Source organism: Colossoma macropomum, unplaced genomic scaffold (genome assembly GCF_904425465.1).
Source record: "Colossoma macropomum unplaced genomic scaffold, Colossoma_macropomum, whole genome shotgun sequence".
NCBI classification, from domain to species: domain Eukaryota; kingdom Metazoa; phylum Chordata; class Actinopteri; order Characiformes; family Serrasalmidae; genus Colossoma; species Colossoma macropomum.
This window is the reverse complement of record NW_023496020.1, coordinates 1,819,958-1,846,288: the sequence shown is the minus strand read 5'-3', so window position 1 is coordinate 1,846,288 and position 26,331 is coordinate 1,819,958. Positions and strand designations below refer to the sequence as shown.

At 37.9% G+C, this 26,331-nt stretch overlaps 1 protein-coding gene across 1 annotated transcript in view; it reads right to left on the bottom strand.

Moving 5' to 3' along the window:
- Positions 1–26,331, bottom strand: part of dmxl2 (Dmx-like 2) — an 88,241-nt gene that overhangs the window by 1,046 nt on the left and 60,864 nt on the right. Inside the window, exons 31-45 of the mRNA XM_036564558.1 lie at positions 17,333–17,526; positions 13,725–13,858; positions 13,043–13,128; positions 12,259–12,460; positions 11,539–11,656; positions 10,790–10,855; positions 9,008–9,094; positions 8,114–8,235; positions 7,470–7,605; positions 4,279–4,339; positions 3,589–3,716; positions 2,522–2,599; positions 2,092–2,183; positions 1,544–1,596; positions 973–1,190 (exon numbers count right to left, since the gene is read on the bottom strand). Coding sequence (XP_036420451.1) covers positions 973–1,190; positions 1,544–1,596; positions 2,092–2,183; positions 2,522–2,599; positions 3,589–3,716; positions 4,279–4,339; positions 7,470–7,605; positions 8,114–8,235; positions 9,008–9,094; positions 10,790–10,855; positions 11,539–11,656; positions 12,259–12,460; positions 13,043–13,128; positions 13,725–13,858; positions 17,333–17,526 — 1,775 coding nt within the window. The remainder of the gene's footprint in view (positions 1–972; positions 1,191–1,543; positions 1,597–2,091; positions 2,184–2,521; positions 2,600–3,588; positions 3,717–4,278; positions 4,340–7,469; positions 7,606–8,113; positions 8,236–9,007; positions 9,095–10,789; positions 10,856–11,538; positions 11,657–12,258; positions 12,461–13,042; positions 13,129–13,724; positions 13,859–17,332; positions 17,527–26,331) is intronic.

Here is a 26,331-nt window from a genome sequence, read left to right as displayed (position 1 = left end):
CCCCTAAACTGCTATAACGTATTCAACAACCTCTATAAATTATCTACTCACTATGAATTATTTAGTATCTACTATAAATCATTCAGCAACTACCAGAAATTGTTCTGTAAATTCTATAAATTATTTAATTACTTCTATACATCATTCAGTGACAACTATGATTTATTCAGTATCTACTATGAATTATTTAGTATCTACTTTGAATAATCCTGTATCTATTATAAATCTACTATAAATCAATCTTAAATTTGACACTATAATTGGTATGTACTACAAATTATTCAGTATCTATTATAAATGTATACTATTAATTTGATACTATAATTTGTATTAACTACAAATTTTTAAGCATCAACTATAAATTATCCAGTACCTAGTATGAATTATTTAGTATCTATTATAAATGTACATGATTCATTTGATACTATAATTTGTATTACTACAAATTATTCAGTATTTGCAATGAATTATTCAGTATCTACTATGAACTGTTCAGTGTCTTTTTTAAATTACTCAGTATCACCTATGAATTATTTAGTATCTATGAATTATTCAGTAACTTATGAATTATTCAGCATCTACAATGAATTATTAACTACTATCAATTATTCAGTTACTGTGATAAACTGTTCTGTAACTACTACTATTTATTCACTGTCTACTATACATTATTCCAAAGCTTCTATAAATTAGTCAGAAACTACTACGAATAATTCAGTAACTACTATGATACTAATACGTAGGAGCTTTGTAGTTATGAGAGTGAGCAAAAAAGGATCATAGTGGATCATAAGGATCATAGTGGATCATAAATGGCACCAATGAGCAACTTACAGCAATATAACTGATATAATGGTGTGATGAAAATAATGACTTAATATAAATACAAATGTAAAAATGTATTAAGCACTATTTTAGGGTATATTAACATGATAATGACTTATAACTGAACTCAACAGGGGGAATCCGCACCTTCATGTTGCCCTCGGCAGACCCGGTAACAAAGAAGTCCTCGCTGGAGTCCATGGCTAGAGCTTTGATGGCTGAATCGTGGGCCTGGAAGGTGTGCAGCAGCTGCCTCTGCCGAATATCAAATATACACACGAAACCCTTCCTCCCTCCGGAAATAATCAGTTGCTGCTTAGGAGCGTACTGCAGAACCGTCGCTCCGTTCTCATGGCAGGGGAAGGCTGCACACACACACAAACACATACAGAAACACGTATTCATGTAGAGAAGCATACTATACATAACAGAGACAAACAGTCCAAGCAGATTAATACTTTAAGGCTGATTTCTCTGCTGTTTCATTATCTCTTCTTGTTAATGACGCAATCTAAACATTGTTGCTGTATTTATCTAATATGTGAAGAACGTGATCTGCGAAAGACAAAAATTCTGGAATTTCTACTAAATTTATTTCACAAACTACATCTTCAGATTGATTTAATCGTGTTGCATTTTTTCCTGTTTTTGTGATCTATTTCACCTTGAATAGACAAACACAGGTCATTACTGAGTCTGGGTGGCAGTATAAACTCACCATGCACCATGGTGTTACTGGGGGAGATCAGAGTGTCCCACAGACACACATTCCTGCAGGAGAAAGGAGAAAAGTCAGTAAGGATGAGTTTCTTTTTCAGCTAAATTTTACTCTTTTATTAATCAATCATCCTTTTGGATTTTGTTTGTATCTATACCTAACGTTTTAAAATAAGTGTAAAGCATTTTGCATTTTTTTTTTAAAGTTGTTGCATCAATAAAATGTATTATTATTATTCTGTTATTTTAGGGTGGCCCAAACAGAATTTTACAGGCTTTGAAAACTCAAAAACTTGAATACTCATTCCCAAAATCACCCTTGGAAACAATAACATTTTAAGTCCTTCTTGTTGTCTGTCCGACGGAACAGATATGCTTCCCTTTAAATCAGTGTTTTGTCAACACCGGAGCAGGCTCTACTTTGGTGTAACAAACAGATCTGCTGTTTGTGCTGTCAAGTTTTAAACCTTCTGTGAAACTGTTTAATTACAGAATAAAAGAAGTAGTATTATAGATTTTATTGAGATTATAGACTATAGAGGTTCAGACCTGCCGTCGTTGGAGTGTCCTGCTGTGGCGATTAGGCTGGAGGAGGTGATGAAGGCAAAATCACCACAGGTTTTACTGTGGCACTGCCAACTCTGAGAGAGAGAGAGAGAGAGAGAGAGAGAGAGAGAGAGAGAGAGAGAGAGGGGGGGGGGGGAGGAGAGAGAGAGAGAGAGAGAGAGAGAGAGAGAGAGAGAGAGAGAGAGAGAGAGAGAGAGAGAGAGAGAGAGAGAGAGAGAGAGAGAGAGAGAGAGAGAGAGATTAGAAGACCTAATTACAAGACAAAGAAATGCATGGAGAATGCGTTATGCTTTAAACAATGTAAGTATAGATCTTAAATATTAAAGGAATATTAAAGATGGCTAAACAGAGAAACCGCCAGATTCTGAGAACAGAAACACAGCTGTTAGCTGCTGGCTGTGAGCCCACTCACCAAATATGGTTTGGGGTTTGATGAGGTCTGATTGACTTGCCAGAGGCTTAAAAATCCTTCACCATCTGCCACTCCACACTGAGAGAGAGAGAGAGAGAGAGAGAGAGAGAGAGAGAGAGAGAGAGAGAGAGAGAGAGAGAGAGAAAAGAGAGGAAAACAGATTTTCAGAATTATGCTTGATGATGTTTTCCTATTTTTCCTTTTTTTGACATCCTATCAAAAAGCAGAAATCTGCATATCATCATGATGGCACTGCACTCTTTCATGAGTGGCACTTCACATTTTTGAAACTTGGCAAGACTGACACACCATGGTCAATTAGACCTTCTGTTCTGGCCATAACTGTCAAAACTTAGTCAAAAACGTATCCCCCCTAACATGACTGTGTGTAGAAGTCAGTGAACTCTCCATAGCCTTGGTTTACCCAATAACTGCTATGATGAGGCTGATTTTCACTAGCGCTACCAGCAGATTTGTAATGCTATGTTATCTCTGGTGCACATAAACAGTTTTTGTCTGTTCAAGATTAAACACAAACATTTGAAGCTTATAAAAGGTGTTTTATTTGAATCTTATAACAGACATTAACATATATTCGGGCTTATATGTATCAGACACTACAACTAACTGGAACACTGCTTAGACTCTGACTTGTTTTCACAGTCAGGGATGTATCTGGAACTTCTAGAAGACTTTTTTCCTCTCTTACCAGCCCACTGTAAATCAAAGGGTGACTGGCCGATTACTCTGTCACTTCCTAATTATATTGGCAGTTAATCTAATGTGAAAGGCCTTCAGTCCAGCTCCAAACCAATGGGAGAGCTCGCATGGCTGTATCTACCTAGATACCACAGAGCACCAAACAATTCTGATTGGACAATTTGCCTTTCAGTTCCAGCCAAATAAGAGCAGCGCTGTTATTTTAGCAACAAACACAACAGTAACTAAAGTGTTATTTGCTCTGTGATTTAGACTGAACCATGTATAATTATCTATATCTTAGTTTCCTCACTGTGTACCGCACTAAGGCTTAGAGGCTGGGATATGTGGCATAAAGATGTGTGTACCTTATTGCCCTGTGAGTTGAAATAGAGGCGAGTAACTCTGGCGTTTCCAGCTTGTCGGAAGCAGATGAGCTGCTGCGGGCGATTCCACTCAAACATCCGCACACTGCCGTCCTGAGCTCCTGTCATATCTACACACAAACACAAGACATTGCATATATCACAAATCTGTCAAGTCTACTGAGAAAGGCATATAGGGTTAAGTAACTGAAAATATGTATCTAGTTATGCATTACAGTACAAAAGTCTCAGCATTTAAAACTATTTATGTGGGCAGTATGTGTGGTTCGCCTGTAAAAAACACAACATCAGTAGATTTAGTAAAATGCAAGAAGAATGTGTTGTTTTCGGTAATCAACACCTCCAGCCATTGCATGGATTTGTTAAATTTTATCAGCAGCACCTGATTCAATTTGATGCAGGACTGATAAGATAAACCAGCTATTGGATGTTAACTGTAAATACTGGACTTTCTTGGGAAGAGGAATAGAGTGTTAATTTATTTGTATTTATTCTAATGTTAGTAAACAAATAAATGTTTACTGCCTAAATAAATGGCTTTACAGATCATTCTCTCAGATGCCTAAGACATGCTCTATACTGTCCATCTCAATTCTAGTAAAAATGTTAGATCACCTAATACATAACAACCCACATGGTTGTAACATGTTACATTCTCATAAACATACTCACAGTATTGGTAAATAGGATGGGACGTCATTCTCTTCACATTGTTTAAATTCCTCTTTACAATCTGAGGAACAAAACACAAACATCCATCAGTTATTGGTATCTTGAACCTTCTGCACACTGTTTAACACTCCTGCTGTAATGGTGCCTTAGATACTTGCATTATTGTTGTTTATTTTGCACTACTGCAGGTACGGAGCTGTATTACTATATTTCTGTCGCTTTAGTCATGACTTCTTGGTAATCTTGGCTTTATTTTAGGTGACCGATATAATGGCTTTAAAATGTTCTTATTACAGCTTATCAAGCCAGTAGTTGCTAATTAACTGGCTGCTTTATTAAATAATAAGTAGAGTGAATTACGCATTTTCCACAGCACTTTTCCCTGTGTATTATATACCATAGTGTGCACAACCCTTCTCTGAGCCCTGTGTAATGGAGTACTGCTTGGAATGTGCATATTTTCTTTGGATTCTTATCAATATCTCAGTTTATAATAAAGTGATTTATCAACACTCCAGTAAATCACCAATTAATTCTTACCAATACAATACATCTTACCATTACCCTCAGTAAATCACCAACTGAATATTAACACCTCATCAATCCTTATCAATACCCTCAGTAAATCACTAATTAATTATCAATATGTCAGAAAACCATCAATTGATTATTAACACCTCTGCAAATCACAGCTTGTCTCTCAACAGCTCAAATCAGCAATTATTAATACCTCGGTACATAAATAATCAATTCTTACTAATACCTTCATTAAATCAACAACTGATTTATCAATACCCCAGTAAATCACCAACTGATTCTTTATCAATACCTCAGTAGATCACTAATTGATTTATTAGCATCCCAGTAAATCACCAACAGATTATTAATACCTCAACAAATCACAAATTTATTATCAATACATCAGTAAATCACCAATTAATTGTCAACTAATCAGTGAATTACCAATTGATTTTTTGGAGTATCTTTGTAAGTCACCAAACAAAACTACATAAAAACATACTGACTATTCTAAAGTGAAGATCTGTAGTGTAAGAAGGTGTTACCGTTTGCTGTATGGGACTTATTTCAGCATCAGGTCTGCATGAACTGTGTTTGTTAACGGAGTTTCTAATCAATACCGACCCAACAGACAGGCTGTGCCCAAAACCACATACTACTACACGTACTACACCAATGGATGGACTCCTAATGGTGGTTTCGTGTTTTTGACATACTATTTAGTATGGTAGTCTGCGGTTCTGGATGAAGCACAAATCATCAGATTGTCTTATCAAAGCACTAGTTGGGTGTCTTTATATAAGTAAATAATGCGCAAAAGATTATGATGTATAACACACATATAAAAGTGCTGTGGAAAACGCTTAATTCATTACTAAAGTAGTACAGGGTAGACAGTGAATTAGCAGCTATTGGCTTAGTTAGGCTTTATAATGGACACCCAAAGTAAAGTATAACCTCTTTAACAATAACAAACTGTGGGTGTCACAAAATGAATTTCTGTGCTTTTCCAGTAAAAAAAAGAGGGACAGTTCTGAACTGTATGTTATTCACTCCTGCTATACTGCAGATGAGTAATCCTGCAGACAGCTCTTAGTTTAGAGATGGAGGTAATAGAGATGGAGACAGAAACAGAAAGAGTCTGGGGGCAGTTTATCAGTAATGAGCTGAGGGCAGACTGTGGCAGTGTTTGAGACAGCGATGACGCAGACGGCCACCTTGGTCTGGTGTTTATTGTTCCTAACAGCACTTGGTGTGCTTATCAGTGCTTCAATAGACTCATCATGGTGTCTGTTTAGACCACCCTTCACTGTTAGTGTTATGCTGATAAGAGTGGAAAAGAAAATGCACAGAACACTCGAACTGTCTCTTCTGAGCAATGGTGTTACCCCCTCGTACATGAAGTGTTTGATTTGGCTTTTAAATACTTTCTGAGGTGAATTAGCTACTCATACAGTGAACTAACTACAGTGCTCAACTGTTTACACGTTGCATCATTCAGATTTAGAGTCTCATGGACATTTGCTAAGCAACACATCAATATATACAAATTGGAACTGAAAGACCAGATTTCAGAAAACAAAAAGCCAGCACTGGGCATATGCTGCCCATCAAAAGTTTGGGGACACCCTGCCTTCTTTTGTAATTTGACTTGACGAAAGACAAATCCCTGCAGTGTTTTAGTGATCATAAAGCAGCTATTCCATAATTCCTTTAGGTCTATTTATTTTCAATGCTCAGCATCTTCCTTGGTATGAAGACAAGGCTTTACCTGAGTCTTTATCTTTTGGTTTAAAAACCTGAAAGCTCTGAGTGCTGATATCAATGCCAGCGGGTGGGTAGCTAATGTGTAAGATACGCAGCAACAAACTATAAATGATACATTCAAGTGTATATTTGCCGTAGATATACACCCATCCACCCTGCCACCTCAAGAGGTGCAGCTCCAGTTTGCAGTGGACAGAGATTCGATTAAAAAGAAGTTAGCTTTTAATTTCCTGTTCCACCTTAATTTATGCAGCAATTACATTCAGACAGCTGTACAAGTGCTAGTGTGTAACGGCTGCACTATTTAAGATGGAACAGAAATGTGAATAAGAAGCTAAGATAGGTGTATCAAAATTTAGCACAATGGTGTGACTCTGGTTGAAGTGCTGGCTAACACAACAGGGAGTACAGAGTTCAGTACTTTTTTGCATTACAGATGTAGCAATTTTCCTGTATGCATCCTGTGAGGATGGAGAGCAGCTTCAAGAATGAGAAAAACCAAGGTGGCAGTGAGAAGACAAGAATGAAAAATCTACTTAAGGAGGATGAGGACATATCTGAGCCAGCTTACTTACTTAACTACAAGTATTCTGTAGCATACTGACTCCCATGATTATGTGAAATTTAAGATGAAAGCTTTCACTAGTGTTCATTTTATCACTAGCATAGCCACCTTGGATATATCTGTGGAGCATATAAATAATAAATAAGAATAAGAAATGGAGATGAAAAAGCGCAGTGTGTGGGTGTGTATGCATGTAGAGTTTTGGTGGGGGGGGGTCTGCATCATGTAACTCCTGGTCTGAAAACAAGTCTCAGTCTGGTCCTGGCTGACATCAAAACTAATAATCCAGCTCCAACGTGTCCTGTGCATTCTGTCTTTACACATGAACATGCACACGTACCACGCTGGCACCCATGCTGGTCTGCCCACTGCCAAGCCAGGGCATGGAGGCGGAGACAGGCATAGGGGGCGGGGCGAAGGGGCCAGCGCTGGCCTGGGCAATGTTGGTGTGAGACGAGCGATAATCATCATCGGAGCTGAGGAAGAAAAGGGGATGAAATACATCAGTGCATCAGGATACACTGATATGAAGCTGTTAATGAATCACCTGAAACAGTTATGGAATGCTACATTTTTGTCATCCAAAATAAAATTCTTAGACTGTATTTTTTTTATTTTTCACCCACACTGACTGAGAAACAAGAAGACAGTGCTGAAACTAGGTGAAGTGGCCATAAAGTGATCAGGGGAGAAAATAAACTTTCCACAATTCCCCCACCTTATCCCAAATGTATCTGATCATCCAATCATCTTGTCTGAAGTTTTTTTAGCTTTGTCCTGGAGCTACAAAGCTAATGTAGGTAACAAATACCATTTATTATGATGCTAACTGCACCCTTAGCCTTGTAGCACGTAGCTCCAGTGTAAAGAGGCAAACTTCAGACAATAAAGGTGTCTTGGCTGATAGAATAAATAAAGTAGAAACTGTGTAAATTTAACTACTGCTTTAATATGCTTTAATGAGAATCCAAAACACACACACACCTGCGCGACTCTTTGTCGAAGTCTTCTCCGATCCAGGTGTATGGCTGGGCTGCAAGCAGAGTGGACACATCCACCTCTTGGACATCATGAGTGGAGGCCAGCACTATCTCACTGGAATTAGCCTGCACGCAAGCACAGCACCCCACACGTGTGCACAGTTATCGTTTACATGTCTGAAGCATACTGCACACACTGAATGTAATAATAGGTAATATTTACATTATGCTGTTAAGTAATTGGTGACCCATTAATAACTTATGAATAATTAACTTATGACTCATGGACTATGAGTCAATGTGTACATGTTAAATACCTTACAGGGTCATTACTTGTCTATTAACTGCTACTAATTACAATGTCAATGAACTGCTAAGTGCACCCATCTAGATAAATACACGAAAACTTACTAGTACTTATGCAATAGCCCTGCAAGGCCTTATGAGATCGTGACTATAGTGCTGGGGGGTGGGTTGTCAGGCAAGCTTGAGTTCTTTCAACCCATTCCCACACCTGCTCTGAGTGTATCTAAGTGGGCTGATACAGTGCAAGGACTACAGAAAACAAGACAAATATGCCTTTTTTGTGCTTTTTGAAGTTGCAGATGGTGCATTCCGTGGCATTTTCATCATGTAACCAGATGGCCATTTTGACAAATGCAATCTATCTGTGATTCACAATACTATAGCCAATCAACTCAAGCCTAGTTTTGTTAAGTGAGGCAGATTCATCACCTATCCTCGATTAGCTACAATGACGGTTTAGGAATTTAAACTGGAAGCATAACGTTGTGCAGCGACAGGCAAAGGTTGAAGTGGTCTGCCAGTAATTAATGAGTTGAGTAGGAAGTAAGGAGCGATCAGTGAAGAATGAATCTGCCAGGAGAATGGTCCTCACCTTATTGATGGCAAATGCCATGATGATGTCTGACTCCTTGTGAATAATTTTAGCTTTGCCTCCGGGATAGCCGAGATCTGCCTCCACCTACACAGAGCACACAGACAAGCACACAGAGTTATCTCTCTTGTCTGCTTAACCCTCAGCGTCGGCTGGTTTCAGCCACTGTTCACATCAGCACACTGTGAGCATGCCACAGAACAGCACATGGCTGATTGGTTAACAGGTGTTTAATTGGGTAAAGGAGGTGCCTCGGGTCCATGTTTGGCCTGGACTGGATCAGGTGAACAGGTTTTAGTGCAGACGCGAGTTAGTGGAGTGTGTAGCGGAGAAACTGCAGTTAGGGCCCGTGAGGAAGGACATATATGTGTGAATGTGTGTTTATTAGGGGTGTAAATCTTCGACCTCACAATGAGATGCACTGCATAATAAAATCTCTAATTTCACTGTTATTTGAGTCCAAACAATTATTTTGGTCAGACTCGTAGAACTATTTTTATACAGATAATAAGAAAATTATAATTTTGGGGGTATTTTTTTGCTTGAAATACCCTGAAATGTTTAAATTTCAATTAAAAATGAGCACTTTTTTATATTATTATAATTAATTGTAGGCAGTTCCATTATCAATGCAGTTGAATAACTACCTTCAGATTACCAGACGTTTACACCCCTATGCAACAAGGTTTCCATCCATGCACGATCATATTTTGACGTATCAAATAAAAAACTAAAAAAAAGTAACGCAAATGACAAATATGTAATGGACAAAATTCACACAAAAGTTGTACATCAACTTGAGGTAGATAAACTTTTTTGCCAATAAAATAAGAGATCAGGTTGTTTCTATTTTTGTAGCTGTAGCTACAAAACAAGAGAAGAGAACAGAGAACTTATGAATAAATAAAAAGAAAAACTATGAACGAAAAATTAAATGAGGTAAAATACAGCCATTCAAAAATGCAATTCCACAGATTTTTCTAAATCCCCCTATAATTCAGTGTGTGAGCTGTGAACAGAGTGATTCAAAGTGGTTTGGTGTGAAATGGTTCAGATTTCTTTAAGGCGGTGGTAACAGGAATCAGGGGTCACCATGACTACAATACAAATATAAACATTTATTTACTATTCAAAACCACCAGTGGACACGAGTCTTCTGTGTTTTATATGGAATGTTGATGATGGGAAAATAGTGAAAAATCTAAAAAAAATTTGATTTCTCCAGAGACTATTTTGTGTCCCAACACCCTGAAGGTATCCCTCCACCATAAATGGATTTGAAAATAGTTTTAAAATGTTCTCAAAACTCACTCGGTAAGTTTCTCTAGAACACAGCATTTTACACCAAACCACTCTGAATGACTTTGTTCAAATCTTAACCACTTAATTATGAGGAATGTAGAAAAATTGGTAGAATTTCCCTTTAAAAAGCAATGAGAAACCGCCCAACAATAAAGACGTGTCTGTAAACTTGTCTGTAAAATTCCTCTGAAGTGTCTGCGAACATGACGTAGAGCTTTATTCTCCTGTACAGACCTGATGGAAACACAGCATATTTCTGAGATATTTCAGTCATTCACTTGAATGTAATTTGACAGCTGGATGGAAACCTGGCTACAGTGAGCAAGTCAGTGACTGTGCATGCGTGTATGCATGTGTGCATGTATTCCTGTGTGTGTGTGTGTCTGTGTGTGTGATCACAGCAGGTTGAGAGAAGGACAGAAGCCCAAAGCCTGGAGGAAATAGTCACGGAGCCCGAATGACACACACTCTCAGTACTACCTTGCTGGCATTGCGAGCTCCTGCTATGCAGTTTTGTGTGAGGTAGTCCACATGGTTCTCTAAAGACTGTACAATACACAACACAACACACAAACACATAAAACAAACAAAAACACACCAAACACATGCACAAACCACAAACGGGAGATGGAGAAAAAACAAAAAGAAATAAAACTCAAAATGAAACAGGCTTTGATGTGACTGAGAGCTGATCACCATCTTTGCTTTTTCATTTTCATTTTATTGGACAGTTTTATAGCGAAATCATATTATCAATTATCACATAATTACATATGACATTAATATTACTACTATTATTACAATATACAGGCATACAATATGACATGCACCAATGCTGAACTTTTGGAATATGAAATTATTAATGGTGATGACAGTGTTTTGCTGTAGCTTTAGTTCCAACTTTTAATTTTAAAAATAACACATTTACTATTATTATAAACTATTATAATTATGTAGACCACTATATGTATAATTGTGTTTTATTATTAATAATATAATTCAAATAATATAATAATTATAACAATTGCTATAGGTAGCATAATAAATGTATTAATACTATTGTTATTAGTATTATTACCTACTGAATAATCTCTATTTTTTTTGGTCTCTTTGTTTCCTGACACCCTTCTATTTGTACTTTGTCCTTCTTAAACATTCTGCAGAATGTCTACTTTAAAAGGAGAGTGGTCAGTCCTGACCCCAACCCTGACCCTGGCCCCGGTCATTACCTCACTCTGCTTCCTCTTCTTGGTGAAGATGTAACGAATCAGAGTCTCCTGCAAGACTTCCTGTTTCACCAGGAAGTGCCAGAGACGGCGGGCGGGGAAGGAGAGGTGGTGCTTTGCCCTACACACACACACACACACACAAACAAAACATTTTCACATATAATATCTACAGTTTTGGTCTTAGCAATGGAGCGAACATGACTAAACTATCAGTGAGTAATTCATTGCAAATATCAAGAAGTGTAGTATAATTTCTATTGTTTCATTTAAAAAGCACTCTATAATGTTCATATGATCCACACAGTCATTCTGATGGACTGTAATACACTAAAGGAAGTGTAGGTGGCGATATGGCTTCTAGTGTTTCATTTAAAAAGCGCTCTATAATGTTCATATGATCCACACAGTCATTCTAATAGACTGGACCACAGGAAGTGTAGGGGGCGACACGGCTTCTAGTGTTTCATTTAAAAAGTGCTCTGTAATGTTCATATGATCCACACAGTCATTCTGACAGCCTGTAATACACTACAGGAGGCCAACTTTGACTCAAGGCCACGCATGCTGCGGCATCTTTAGACTCGCAAAGCCCGGTTTCTACTTTTAGATGCAGCCCTAACTGTGATATAAATGTCTCAAGCCAATTAAATGAAACATAGCAAGGAAGTAATTTAACAAATCAAAAAATAAGAACTGCCTAAGCAGTTTGAAAGTACTGACTTAAATGGAGTGTTGTCAGGCTCCAGCATGGCTTTATGGCGGAGGATAGCAGGGCCTCCTCCTGCACTGACGTCTGTGGGGTAGGTGTTGATGTAGTTGGGCGGAGGGCCCTCGAATTTGTTCATTTTCTCCAGCAGCAGCTGCTCCCAGTTCTCCAGACACTTCAGAACAGCGTTACACAGCGGAGACGTCACCGGCAGGTCTGAGAGATGCGCACAGATGAAGAGAGGTGGGTTTCTCTATTAATAATGACATTGCAGGTTTGTGCTTTTGGAATGTGTGAGTGCACATGAAGAGGAGTCTTCCAATTTCATGTTGTTGACGATTTTCTAATTCAAAATAAGTTAAAACATCCTCTACAGACACACACTTCTGCACATTTTAATGCACAATTACTGTTTATTTGCTGAATTTAACATGCTAGAGACATGCTCCAATATGCTACACCCAGCCAATAAATTGAAAAAATGCACTAAAATTGGTGGAAAAACGCAGTGTGTTTTCTGTGGACGATGTGTTCACTTTTTTTCCACTTAGAAAATCAACAACTAAATGTTATTTGACCAGGGACGTTCTAACTATAACAAAAGGCACTGCTTTTTACATGGAGACAAATGCAATTAATCACAATTAACTAAACAAAATGTGATTAATCAGGATGGATTATTTTAATCATCTGACAGCCCTAATATCTATAAATATACACACACAAAATAGGTAAAAAATTTAAAGAAGCAAAGTCTTGCCTGTAGTGAATATATATGTGTGTGCTGCCCGTCAGTACCTGTAAAGTCCAGTCCTGCAATGGGTAGGAAGGTCTTGACATTGTGCAGACCAAGTTTTACCATGACCAGACGGATCAGAGACCAACTACAGAGAGAGAGAGAGAGAGAGAGAGAGAGAGAGAGAGAGAGAGAGAGAGAGAGAGATATTGTTGCACATATTGTTGCTGTCCATAAAAGCAAAAAACGATAACTTTACAGGATAAGGCAAAAACATTCTATACTTTTAAAGTAAGCTAATATAAAGAGACTGTATTCCAAGCAATTTTGGAGTTTTTCTATTGGTCCAGTCATCATCAAATTTTCAGACAATATAAGGGACAGCTGCTTTGTTAACATGAATAAAAAAAATCAAAAGCTTCAAGCTTCTTTTTCTTTCCTTTTTTTTTTTGATATCTCAAAAACAATAACTTTTCAGCAGAAGTAAAAACAAACAATCTTAACTTTTAATGTAAATAAAAATTCAATATAAAAAAAGTTTATGAAAAAACTGGACCAAATTATTAGATCAAAAAAACAAGCAAAAAACAGCTTTAATATTTTATTGTTACTGAACCCAACATTACTAACACATTATTTTAAGTTTTGTGTATTTTATATCTTTTATTATTTAAATTTAAAATTTAAATTCCCTGTGTATCTTATTTGGTGAAAAGGATGACAGACACCTGTTGACGTGGTTACCTGTACGAGTTTGGATCACTGTGCTCTGTCATCTGAGTGTCTGAGAGGAATGCATCGTCATCATCCTCATCATCACTTGCACCGCTCTCGTCTGAGTCGTACAGTGCTCCGCTATCTGAGGGAGGCAGGAACGGCTGCGGAACACACACACACACACACACACACACACACACTTAAAATACACGGCAACAGATGTCATAACAAACTTCAAAAAAAATGTAAAAACCACTAACTTTACAGGAGTAAGGTACAGTGAAAGTTAATGTATTTTAATGTATTATGTTTGTGTCATCATTTAATTTATTTCTGTTGATCTATTCTTTATGAAATGTTTGATGTGCACAACATATCAATGGATGTAAAAAGTACTTATGATCTTTAGATATCAGAGTGATGGTATAAAGCACAGTTAAACATGCTCACTTGCACACAGAAGAATACAGACACACAAAGAGACAGACAGTCATAACAGTGATAACTGGTCAGCTTTCTGAACTGATACACTTTCAACAGAGATGAGCTGAAGTGAAAACGTACACCCAGCACATTTAAGACACAACTGTATATAGCAGTGATACACCGCTACCATTTTTTTCAGACCGAGTACAAGTACATTTTAAAGGGGAACTCCATTGTTTTTTCAAAATTAATTAATCATTTAATGGTTTAGATGTAAACCAAAGCATTCAGAATAGTTTGGTGTCAAACGCGCCTTTTTAGAGAAATTTACAGAGTCAAAATTATTCACTATTGTACAAATATCACCATCTTACCTGCTATTCAAAACGACCAGTGAACTTACATGTCTTACAAGTTTTTTATGTCCTGCTGATAATGGTAAAATAGTGCTAAATTGAAAAAATAAATTTTCTTTGGGTACTATTTTTTCCTTACAACGCCCTGTATGTACCGCTCCGCCCTGAACACCTTTTGGGGAACGGTCTGACTGCAGAGCCGCAGATTTACACCCGCAGTTTCACTCCAGCAGAAACTAGAATCTAGGTAAGAAACGTTCGTGAATATAATAAATGAGTCTTCATTAGCCACCATGAATAAATCACTGTTAGCCATTAGCTTAGAACAGACTGTCTAACGTGGGCCACGCAGAAAAAAAAACAAAACAAAAAATGATCTACCTCGCTATCCTACCTCATAACCTGGTAAGCGGAGTAGCAAGTAGTTTGTTGTTAACACCAGCACTTTCCATTCACCCTGGGTTGCTCTGCGTCGGCACTGGTGGGTTCACTCTCTATATCCCTTTTGGCTCTCTCTTCTTTAAACCGCTGCAACTTCTTTGTGTTTTCTGGTTCAAACTGATATGAATCTACAACATTTTGGAAACAGACCTCCTCGAAATCCTCCGCTTACTCTACAATCTTCCCAAATAAGTAAGAAAATCATACAAATTAACTGTAAACAAAAGCTGATGCTGGTGTTAGACGTGTTGAACAGCTGCAGCTACAGGCGAGTAACAGCAAAAGCCCGTTGGCTTGCGCGCATTTATCTCAGTTGAGAATGCGGTTTTGAGAGGAAACACAGAACTAATCCTGGAGTAAAACTTAATACTAAAAATACATTTTAGAGCAAAACTTTATAATAAAACTTTCACAAAACAATGTCTCAGGTATCAACCATTTTGTGTAATGACTTAAAAGGATGTAGCCTTCAGAGCCATTAAACGCGTCGGACGTCTGGTTCGTAGTACTATAAAGGTAAACAGTTTTGACTTGGTAAATTTCTCTGAAAAAGCACATTTCACACCAAACCACTCTGAATGATTTTGTTCACATCTAAACCATTCAATGATTAAGTAATTTTGCAAAATGGCAATGCCAATACCTATTCTGATATCATGCTGAGTAATCTACTAATTAAATAGTTGTTAGTGTAAATGAGTGCAATCATTAACATTAAAATCTACCTGATTTTCAATGTTGTTGATTAACTAGATCTGCTATATCTTGGATGGAGCAGCACTACAGTGGAGAAGAGCGTGTTTTGTTCCGTGTCAGAAAAGCGCTTCTGTACAGCTGTAAGTACATTTGATAGATTTGATCCTCATTTGTCTTTTTCAACAACAATTTCAGTATTGAGGTGCATTTTTTATGAGTACGAGTATGAGTAAATGAGCACGGTATCAAGCTGATACATGGTACCACTATCAATATCGATGCATCCCTAGTGTTTCGCATGTATTTCTATAGATGTATTCAATTTTAAAGCATTACACTGTTTTACAGTATTTTTAGACACAGAGTTGCACAATACAATGGATGTTTTATTTTTATTGTCCTTTATTTTCACCTATATTTTTAACTTATGTTTTATTTGCAACTCTGTATTTTATTGACAATCACTTTATAAACTTGTGTTATAAAGGTTCTATTTAAAAAAGTTTATTATTATCATTTAGCTATTACACTGTCGTTAGTAATGGAGTTGAGCTCACTGATGTGAAGATCACCAGATTTAATCACTGCAGCACAATACAGACAAACACTCCAATATACTTAAATCTGACATCACAACTGTGGTTGCATAATGGAATAATGACTCAGAATAACGAGTCTAGGCCCTGCCAGATAAAGCACTGAAGACCGATTTACGCTCAGCATTCAGAACGTTATGTAACACTCTGAGGAAATTACAGAAAGCTTTTGTCAAAGCTCATGTTACATTTGAAACATACAGATAAAGCCTGGCACAATGAAGGCCAAGCTAAATGAGCCACTAAAGTGACTGGATTTTTACAATATAAAAATCAATACAAATATGAACCATTAAAACAGCAAAGCATTACTGGAACTGGAAAATTAACAGTCTAAAATTAACACCTAAACTACAAAGATGTGAATCACAAATAGGGTAAAGGGCTAAAATGAGTCAGTTAGTGAATGATTGCTTGATTCACTTCTCTGAGACCAAATTAAACAGTGGCTTCCCAGAGCTAAAGGAGTTATTTACAAACAATAATGAATGCAAACTATGACTGGAACTGATTATTCAAAACTGAATCACTGGAAAAACAAATCAATAAAAGAACTAAATCACCAGTGAATCGCAAATAGAGTTGAATTGCTGAAAATCTGAATCACTAATAAAGCGAATCACACAATAACTCAAAGACTAAAAACAGTCTCCTCGCAAAGAAGACTTGATTAAGCTGACGGGACGATTTGTAATTAAAAGAAATATATAGTTTAGCAACTACCTGGTATTTAGCTGTGACTAGTGATATTGTAGCAAGGAGAAAACATCTGAAAACAGTGCTGTTAGCTCTGCTAGCTAAAAAAAAAACAAAAAAGTAAAGACAGATCTGGCATCCGATTTAAGCTCCTGACCAAATGTGTACCAGCAAATAATTTAATAATTTAAATAATTTACAGTCAGATCATGTAAGTGTTGTGTAGTGGGAGTGGAGCGATGTGATTTTGGTCAGAGCGCGGAGTGGCTTTTCAGAAAGTCCCCAAAGCAATAGCACTAATTTGTCTATCAAAAATTTGACAAAGTTGAGCTGGAAGTGAATTTTTGCACACAATGTTATTTGCCTTCGTCAAAATGTGAAATGGAAGTCATTTTGCAAAGTTGGTGTGGGAGCTGGGTCTTACTTTGGCCACAAAGTAATCCCACATGCTGAGCTCCGGGGGGATGAATTTCTCCTTGTAGGTGGGGCGCTCGGTGGGGATCGGCGGAGGTGTGGCTGGAGTCTCTTTAACGGGTCGCCCGGGAACCAGCATGCGCATGTTAAACCGCCGACGCTGCCGATCCACATCTTCAGCTGGAGGGGTCGGAGGAGGGACTGCTACATTCAGAGAGAGAAAGACAGAGAGATAGACGGAGAGAGAGAGAGAGAGAGCGAAAGAGAGAGAGAGAGAGAGAGAGAGAGAGAGACTGATTAGTCTGATTAGATCCTACAACTGTTTATTTCTATCTTTAATTTGTTGCACACTGTAAACAACTTGTTATGCTGTAACAAATAAATGCATCCATTTTTAAAGGGGATTTCAAAGGATTAAGCTGAGTTTAACTTATTATCAACCATCTTATCTTTAGTTTGCAAGCACCTGAATCCTGAAAAGGGAAAATGGTAAAGCGCAGTGATAAAAGACAGACAGTAGATTAAAAGAAAAAGGAGACAGACAGCAAGACACTGCAACAGTGGATGCCTCCATCATTATTCCACACTGCTAGAGGGCTTCTATCTGAGAGACAGTCAAACCACAAGCTTCAGTGCAGTCTCTAGTAGAGAGGAGGATAAGAGAGGAGGGTCATTTTTTTTCATCCTCTTCACTCAGAGAGAGAGCAAGGAAGAGGAAATGATGACTTTATTCGACTTTTACTAAGCCTCTCTTTCCTTCATAACACAGACACAAGAATTCTGATAATTACAGTTTAAAGGGCCCATATTCCACACGTTTCAATCCCCCCTTTTAATGTTTATGTGGGTCACAATACATTATTACATGAGGGGAAATGACCACTGTTCTGATTGGTTGTCCTATATTGTGCCTCTTTTATAAACAGTCAAGGCAGGAAGACGCCTTCAACAAGAACAGGTGGGCCAAAATGCTGTAGGCTGAATAGGTTAGTTTTTGTAACATCACAAAAATGATGAATTAAAAATGCTCTTGCAGCTCAGTTTACATATATGGACTGGATAATGAATGACACATTCTGAAACTCTTACTATGATTACATACTACATCAAACTCTTATTTCAATGAAGTGAGGAAAATCCATGATATGGGCCCTTTAAGTGTTCAACCTAACTCTTGTTAACTCTATCTCTGAGGCTAAATTTTATTATTTAATTTCATTTATTAATCTGTAATAAATGGTTAGGTGCTATTTCACATTTTTAAATGCCACATTTCTAACTACCACACACACCCAAACACGCCATCACACAGAGCACAAACCTTCACCATTATCTTGTTTCACTTGAGCAGGAACAGCTGAATCAAACAAGAACAAGTAAACAACAACAAAGACAACAAAAACAACACAGTAAACAACAAACCAAAAAACAAGAGACATCACATAAAGTCACTCAGGCTGTAAAATACAGTCTCTCTTGGAGTGAAATGAAATGTATTATCAGTTACATTAGTGAGGTCTAAAGCCCAGGTCTCCATGAAACATTATCCAGATCTTGTGTTATAATTGCATGTGATATTTATGGAGTCTCTGGAACATTCTCCCCCATTCACACTCATTTGCTTCTTGTTGAGTCAGTGTGTGTTGGCTAAAACCTACTATCTTTAATACGCCCTTTTCACAGTTCTGCATTTTTTCTGCTGGATGTTCTCATTGCAGGGCAACGCTGCTTCCCCTAAACTAACAACAATAACAACGATGATGAGTAGAGTGTGTACAGCTCACTCATGTGATCGAGCATGAAGCAAAAACAAACTTCTCAGTTTCAATGGTTTGTCAGCTGACGCTGAGCAGAGGAGAAATGAGTTTGTGCAGTTAATAAAGGAATAAACTTTGTCATACAAAGGAAAAGATCCTCTGTGTCAATGTTACACCTAATGCAGTTCATGCTTTAAAGTTGCTGCTGCAGCTGCTTTCAGAGAAACAGTTTTCATTTTCTCCCCAAAACCTGTCAGTATCTGAGAAAGTGAGTGCTCAGCGGGGAGCATTGTTCGTTTTTTAATGATAAAAAGCAGTAGCCAGAAGCCATACAGTTCATTAAAAAACAGGTCAAAACAGAACACAAGGAGCAGTCATGATGGAAGCATCTCAAGAAATCACAAATTTCTTATATATCTACTCTCTGCCTCCTAGTTACCATTAGCCAGTATAAGCCAGCAGTAATGCCAGCTAATGGTAGCTTAATGCTAAATAGTTAGATTAGTTAGATTTAGTTCTATGGTGAATTCCTGACATGCTGTTTTCCTTTTGCTCTATTTTGACCTGTTTTGTAATGAATGCTGCCAGATCTCATCAGTGCTTTGAATCCTGAGCTCTAAAAATATACAATTAGCTTTAGTTATGCTAGCCAACTGCATGACAGATAACATCAAATTTAGCTAAAATTAGTAGGAAAACATAGCAAGATCATTCATGTTAAGCTTAATGTAGTTAGGAATCTCTGGTGCTAGATGAAGAGTAGCCTAATAACAATGTACTAATTAAAAAAAAATATATATATTTATAATCATTCACCTTTTTTCTACATTTGCGGTCTTTGTGTTGTGAACGAGTGAAGACGAGGCTGCATCATACTCTCCAGGAGTGAAGGGCTGCAGTTAGCTGCAGCTGTATCAGCTCTATCTGGTGTTATTATAATTATTATGACTAAAGGCTGCACAGCATGATTGTGAGGTTAATAAAAACACTGATTTCAAAAGGACAAGTAATATCAAAGCAGTCCATGAAACTGTACACAAACAAAAGAGAGACAGCCACGAAAGCGTGTAGGGACAAACCAGAGCTGGAACAAAGAAATGTAACCTGAAGGCAAATCGTGAAAGAATTCTTTGATCGTGAGTTAAAACAGGTGGTCTTTGAATGCTCAGTTGATGACACAGATGATAAGTTAAAGCAAAAACTTCACTGCTCACAAAATATATTATCTCACATACGTAGCTTTGTCTAGTCTTCAGTTCGCATACAGAGTAAACTGGCTTTAAATAGCAGTTTCCACATAATGCACAGAAAAATGTGCTCCACTGACATCAAGCTCACAATGGAGAGGCATTCCATGTTTGCTCTCTGTTCCCCAGCTGTGAATATTCTTCACTCTTTAATGTTTTTTTTCACACAAAACTTCACTACTATTATGCTGAGGGCTTTTGTTGGTTACGTCGCCTAATTTTACAGCAAGCAGAACGTCGCAACTTTCTTGCACCTATTGGATATTCTCACCTGCTGAATAGCTGAATTTGGCCAAGATTTTACTGTGCACCAACATACAATATGCACTGTGACATACAATAAATACATAAAACAGCTGTGTTAAAATGTAACACTGATTTGTGTAGTAGTTAAACAGATTCAAATGACAGCATTCAGACAGAAATTTCTCAAAATAAAACCTGTTTTCACTCCATTAAAGAAACTGAGTTGCTTGTTCACACTTATGAGTTTAATCTCCTAGCTATAATTTAGCTAATACAGCATTAAGAAGCACTTAAACAACTTACAGCAAGAGCTAGCTAGGCTATCAGTCATTAGCTTAGCTCTTTTGGTTGAATCGTCTCAAAGATGTCATGAGTAAAACATTTGTGAGCTTTCAGAGAGGAAAAAATGAATATGGAAAATTTTGCATCACCACTCACGACCTGAGTAGAGCTAACATATGGTACACACTAGGGGTGTCCAACTCGGGTTCTGCAGGACCATGGAAAACACTGAACTTTCCAATGAGGGCTGGAATTAGTTACAAGCTGTTTATCACACCGCTTTAGCTGCAGTTATTACCGAATGAAAAATGAATCAAATATACCACTCACATGGAGTGACATGCAGCTGAAAGCTTAAGTAGAGGACAGAAATTTGTCCACACTGATAACAGCGAGTAATACAGTGTCAGAATCCAAAAAATCAAGTCTATTAGATATACTGAACACCTCCACATGGTTTAAGTTTGTGATGATCTAGGCTTATTATGTTAGCTGCATGAGCTTGAGCATGAGCAGTGCTCAAAAGAAAGAATTAAAGAACAAAACGTCAGATGTCAAACATGTCTTGGCTGACTGACCACATTTGAGGGTAAAGGTGGGCGGCGGGGGGTGGTAAGGCTGTAAAAATTTGATGTTGCTCTCAAACTCCACTCTAGAAAGGCCACAGCCCTGCAGGGTTTAATGTCTTACCTGCTTTAGCCACGAATACCACTAGGTAAACTCGCGTAATATACCATTATCCGATGGCCGTTTGAGATTTCCAGAGGAGTAGATGCAGGTGCAGGGGTTATCTGTGTATACGCACCGTAAGCACACCGTCTAAGTGCATTTTCAACACAAATATTCACTGAGAGGGCGCTTCTAGTCTAGTACAAACTGATGAGCCTCAATATCTCCGGCACCTTCCACCAATAACATAGTAATGTCACAGAGAAAAATTTAAACTGGAAAAAAAAAAACGTGTTTCTGTTCAGAAACTTTGTGTCTAAGCTTTGCTATAGTATGGTAGCACTTTCTGTAAGTGCAAAAACAGTGTGATTCTCTAAATCGTTTCTGGTTAAAATAAACTAGCTAAAGCTTACTGTGTAAAATTAGCCTACAGGCTACTTTGGCCTACTATTGTTCTTAGGCTATTATAGATATCGCTGTTGTCAGAAGAAAACCTTGTATCTCAAAAATGATAACTTTACAGGAGAAGGAAAAAACCTACATTACTTTTAATGTAAGTCAATGGAACCAGACTTTTTTCCAAGACAAGTCATTTCTTTTAGTCCATCCATCATGAAATTTACACACAATGTAAAGGGCAACAGGCATTTTCAAATTATGTCAAAAACTGAAAAACAGCAAAAATGAAAATACGAGGTTTTCTTCCAACAACAGCGATATATTGCCTTTATTCTGGTGTTTTGATTTTGTCAATTACAACGTCCAACCAATTTAAGCCCATTTTCATGTTGCGTGATGGAAGATGTTCTGTGTGTGGAAGCTGAAGGCTGAAAGCTCCACAATGGGACATTATTAGCAATAACTTTTGGTGCTTTGCATCAGTGGCACCGTGTGTCCTTATTTTTGGCAAAGTGACAGAACTGAAGTGATAAGAATGTCAGTAAAGTACTGAAACCACAGGGAGTACCGATAAGAGCAGCAGAATTAAGTAACAGAATCCCCAGCTCTAACACACCTGATTCAACTCATCAGTTACTTATGATTATGGGTATTATTGGACTTATAATATTATGCAGAGCTGTGAGTCCTGGAGGACAACACTGTAAAGGTCTTTTTTCTGCACAGCCCTCAGTGGTTTGAGTTCATTAGCATTTAAAAAAAATGTCTTTGTTCATGCCTTCTGGCATTTTAGTATCTGTACATCTCCACTCTCTTACTTCAGAAAGTTTACTGAGAGCCAGAAAAAGCTGCTGAACACCAGCCGCCTTATCTTCTCAAAACATCTGAGGAACAGCTTCTGCAGGAGCGTTTGGACTCCAGCCTAATTAACACAAGACTGGAACAGAAATCTGAAATTCATTCACTCAAACAAAGTCCACACGCATTCAGGGACAGGACACAAAAGGATGAGAGCTGCTCTCAAACTAACATGCTCGGGTAAGGTAGTGAGTTAAAGAGAAAGTAAGGGTTGAGCATGTTAGAGGAGTCTATGCTTGTGTACTGATTCTAAACCTACAAATGTGTTAGTTTGTAGCTACTGTTGTGAAGTTGGAGAGGATTTACACTAACTCTGGTAAAAGAAAATGAGAACCTAATGAGAAACTGTACAACAGACTCAGTTTACATCACAATACCTACATTTAGAGTCAGTTATTCATTCAACCTAATGAGAAACTGTACAATAGACTGTTTATATCACAATACCTACATTTGGAGTCAGTTATTCATTCAACCTAATGAGAAACTGTAGAACAGACTCAGTTTATATCACAATACCTACATTTAGAGTCAGTTATTCATTCAGCCTAATGAGAAACTGTACAATAGACTGTTTATATCACAATACCTACATTTGGAGTCAGTTATTCATTCAACCTAATGAGAAACTGTAGAACAGACTCAGTTTATATCACAATACCTACATTTAGAGTCAGTTATTCATTCAACCTAATGGGAAACTGCAGAACAGACTCAGTTTATATCACAATACCTACATTTAAAGTCGATTATCCATTCAACTTAATGAGATTTTTTCCCAGCGTCCTGTATAACTCGTCCAGTCTCATAACAGAGGCATTTCTGGGCAAAGCATAGAGAGATCAACTCCCTATTAAGATGAACCATATTGTTTGGGTTTAAGCATGTAAAATACAAACTAGCAGCTGTTTCATCCTGTAAGCAGAGCTTGAAGCTGATGCTGGAACTTAGTAAATAGCATTTCTAGTGTTTTCTGACAGCCATGTGCCTGGTTTAACTTCATTATTAGGAGGAATGATACAGAGCTACAGAATGACAAAACAAAAACGGACGTGATCCAGCACAGCTGGCCATAATAAGAACCAAGAGTTTATTGTTAGATTATTATCTGGTTATTAGGGGTGGGAATCTCTAGGCACCTCACGATTCAATTCGATTACGATTCAGAGGGCTGCGATGCGATTATAAAACGATTTTCGATGCATCTCGATGTATCTTTTTTTTTCTATATAGCATTTATATTTTTTCACTGTGTGAGCTCAAGTTTCGAGTTCAAGTTTCAAGTTTATTTGTCATTTGCACAACATGTCAGGACATTTATGCATTGAAATGCTTGTGGTGAGGCTCAGCTAATCACTCTACAGAAAGTAAATAAGTGAAAATAAAGATACAAGAAAAACCAACTGAAATAATATATACAGAATGTAGAGACAATATACATTTTAAAGTGACTAAGTGACTCAGTGTTATTGTTATTTAAAGTGACTTGGTACTTTTAAAGCAAAGTATTTGTAATGATCCATAATGAATTTACTTCCAATATCTTTTTTAATAAAACAAATGGAAGTGAACTAGAAGGCTCTCATTCACTGCTCTTGTTTGGAGCACAAGAAGCTGCTGCTACTCATCTGCATGTCCACGCAGCACATTACAGCTATTCTACCTGTTTTCTTTAGTGATTTTATACCTTCAGTTTTGGTCTTGTTGTAGAGACGGGGGGGGGTCGCTGTGTCAGTAAAATATCTTTGAGACAGCACGTGTGCAACATAGCGCGAAAGCCCTGTTTCGCAACGACTGCAGACTGCAGGTCACATAGCAGCGATGCGTTACTCGCATTTATAAGCACCGCAGTTGGTTTTCTGGTACGTTATACCTGCAACGAGAGACTATCAAAAACTAAAAAGTGACAAAGCTGAAGTCGCTTCTCTTTTGAATTCTCCCATTCCACCTTAAATGGTGCCGCATTTACGTTCGGCGCCTCAGTTAGAATTTAAGGAGGAAAGAAGGAGGAAAAAGAAAAAAAGAGAGAGGAATGAGGAGAAAGAGAGACGGAGAGAAAGAGAGAGAGTGAGGCAAAGAGAAAGATGAGAGAGAGAGAGAGAGAGAGAAAGGAAAGACAGTAAGAAACAGAGTCAAAGAAAGAGACACAAGAATAGGGTAACAGTGTACCTGTATGTGATTTACTCTCAATCTGCTGCTCTGTTGTCTTTTCTGAATCCATACTATCAGCTGCACATACACACAAAACATATACAGACAACACACAATTGCAAGCACATAAGAATAAGCTGACAAAACAGCCAAGTGCTGAAAAACGCGAACACACAAACATGCTCATGGTGATGAAATGTTAACAGAAATGCATGCGAGCACACAGAAGACTCTCTAAAAGAATAAAGAAAATGCACAAAACCACACAGACGTGCAGGTAAATCTGTGTTAATCAGTATCTCTAACAGGTTCTACAGCTGAAGCTGTTTTTTTTTGACAGAAAGAGAACTCTCAGCACTCCAGCAGATCCCACTGCAAACCCAGGCATTTCACCCACACACTGGCAGAGCTACAGAGAGCTGGGTACACTGCTGTCATCACCACAAAACAGCATATGTCTACTTTTGAAATTTTACATTACCCATAATACACTTCGTTCTTTATACACTTAAATTTAAACCACTAGGTTACAGGGCTGCAATGATTTGTCAACACACTTGATTAATCTCAAACAATATGGCTTCTAGTGTTTAATTTAAAAAGTGCTCTATAATGTTCATATGATCCACACAGTCATTGTGACAGACTGTAATACACTACAGGAAGTGTAGGGGTCCCTCACTGGACACTGACAGACAATGCCATTGAGATAGGGAGAATTTAGAGGAGACAGCAAAAGGCATTCTGGTCTGATTAGTGATCAAATAGTAGTCTAGACATTAATCGATTCATTGATGAATCCATAAGCTGCAGCCCTACATGGCCAGAACATGCACCCATTGTCCTCTGTGCTCTTTTCTGGTTCCGTGTGTGGGGGTGTGGCCCGCCTACTGTTACTCACAGCTCTCTGACTGCGTCTCTGTCTCCACAGAGACATCACCATCGTCACCGGTCTGGGTGTCATTGGGTGCAGGTGTGAGAGTGAGCGCTGGGGGGGTGACCTGAGGGTCCTCTTGAGGAGCTGCCTCTAACGCAGCTGGCACAGAACGCAATGATATACATTACACACACATTCGCTCTCACATATACAGCGCTGTGCAGACATCAGAGGGCACCCTTCATTTATATACATTTCAGTCAAACCTGTCATTATGTACGAATGATTCATTTTTCAGAAAACATTTAAAAACTAACTATAATATCATAAAATAACATCAGATTTGTCAGTATTCAGTGTCTCAGGAGACTCACTTTCAGTTTCTCAAAGACATCTGCAGACACACCTCCAAAGTTCAGTCTTAGAAGTTGGTTGATCATTTTCTGACTAATCAAACACATTTAGTGATGTTGAGGTCTGGACTCTGGGGTGGTCAGTCCATTGTTCAGCTTCTTTGCTTGAT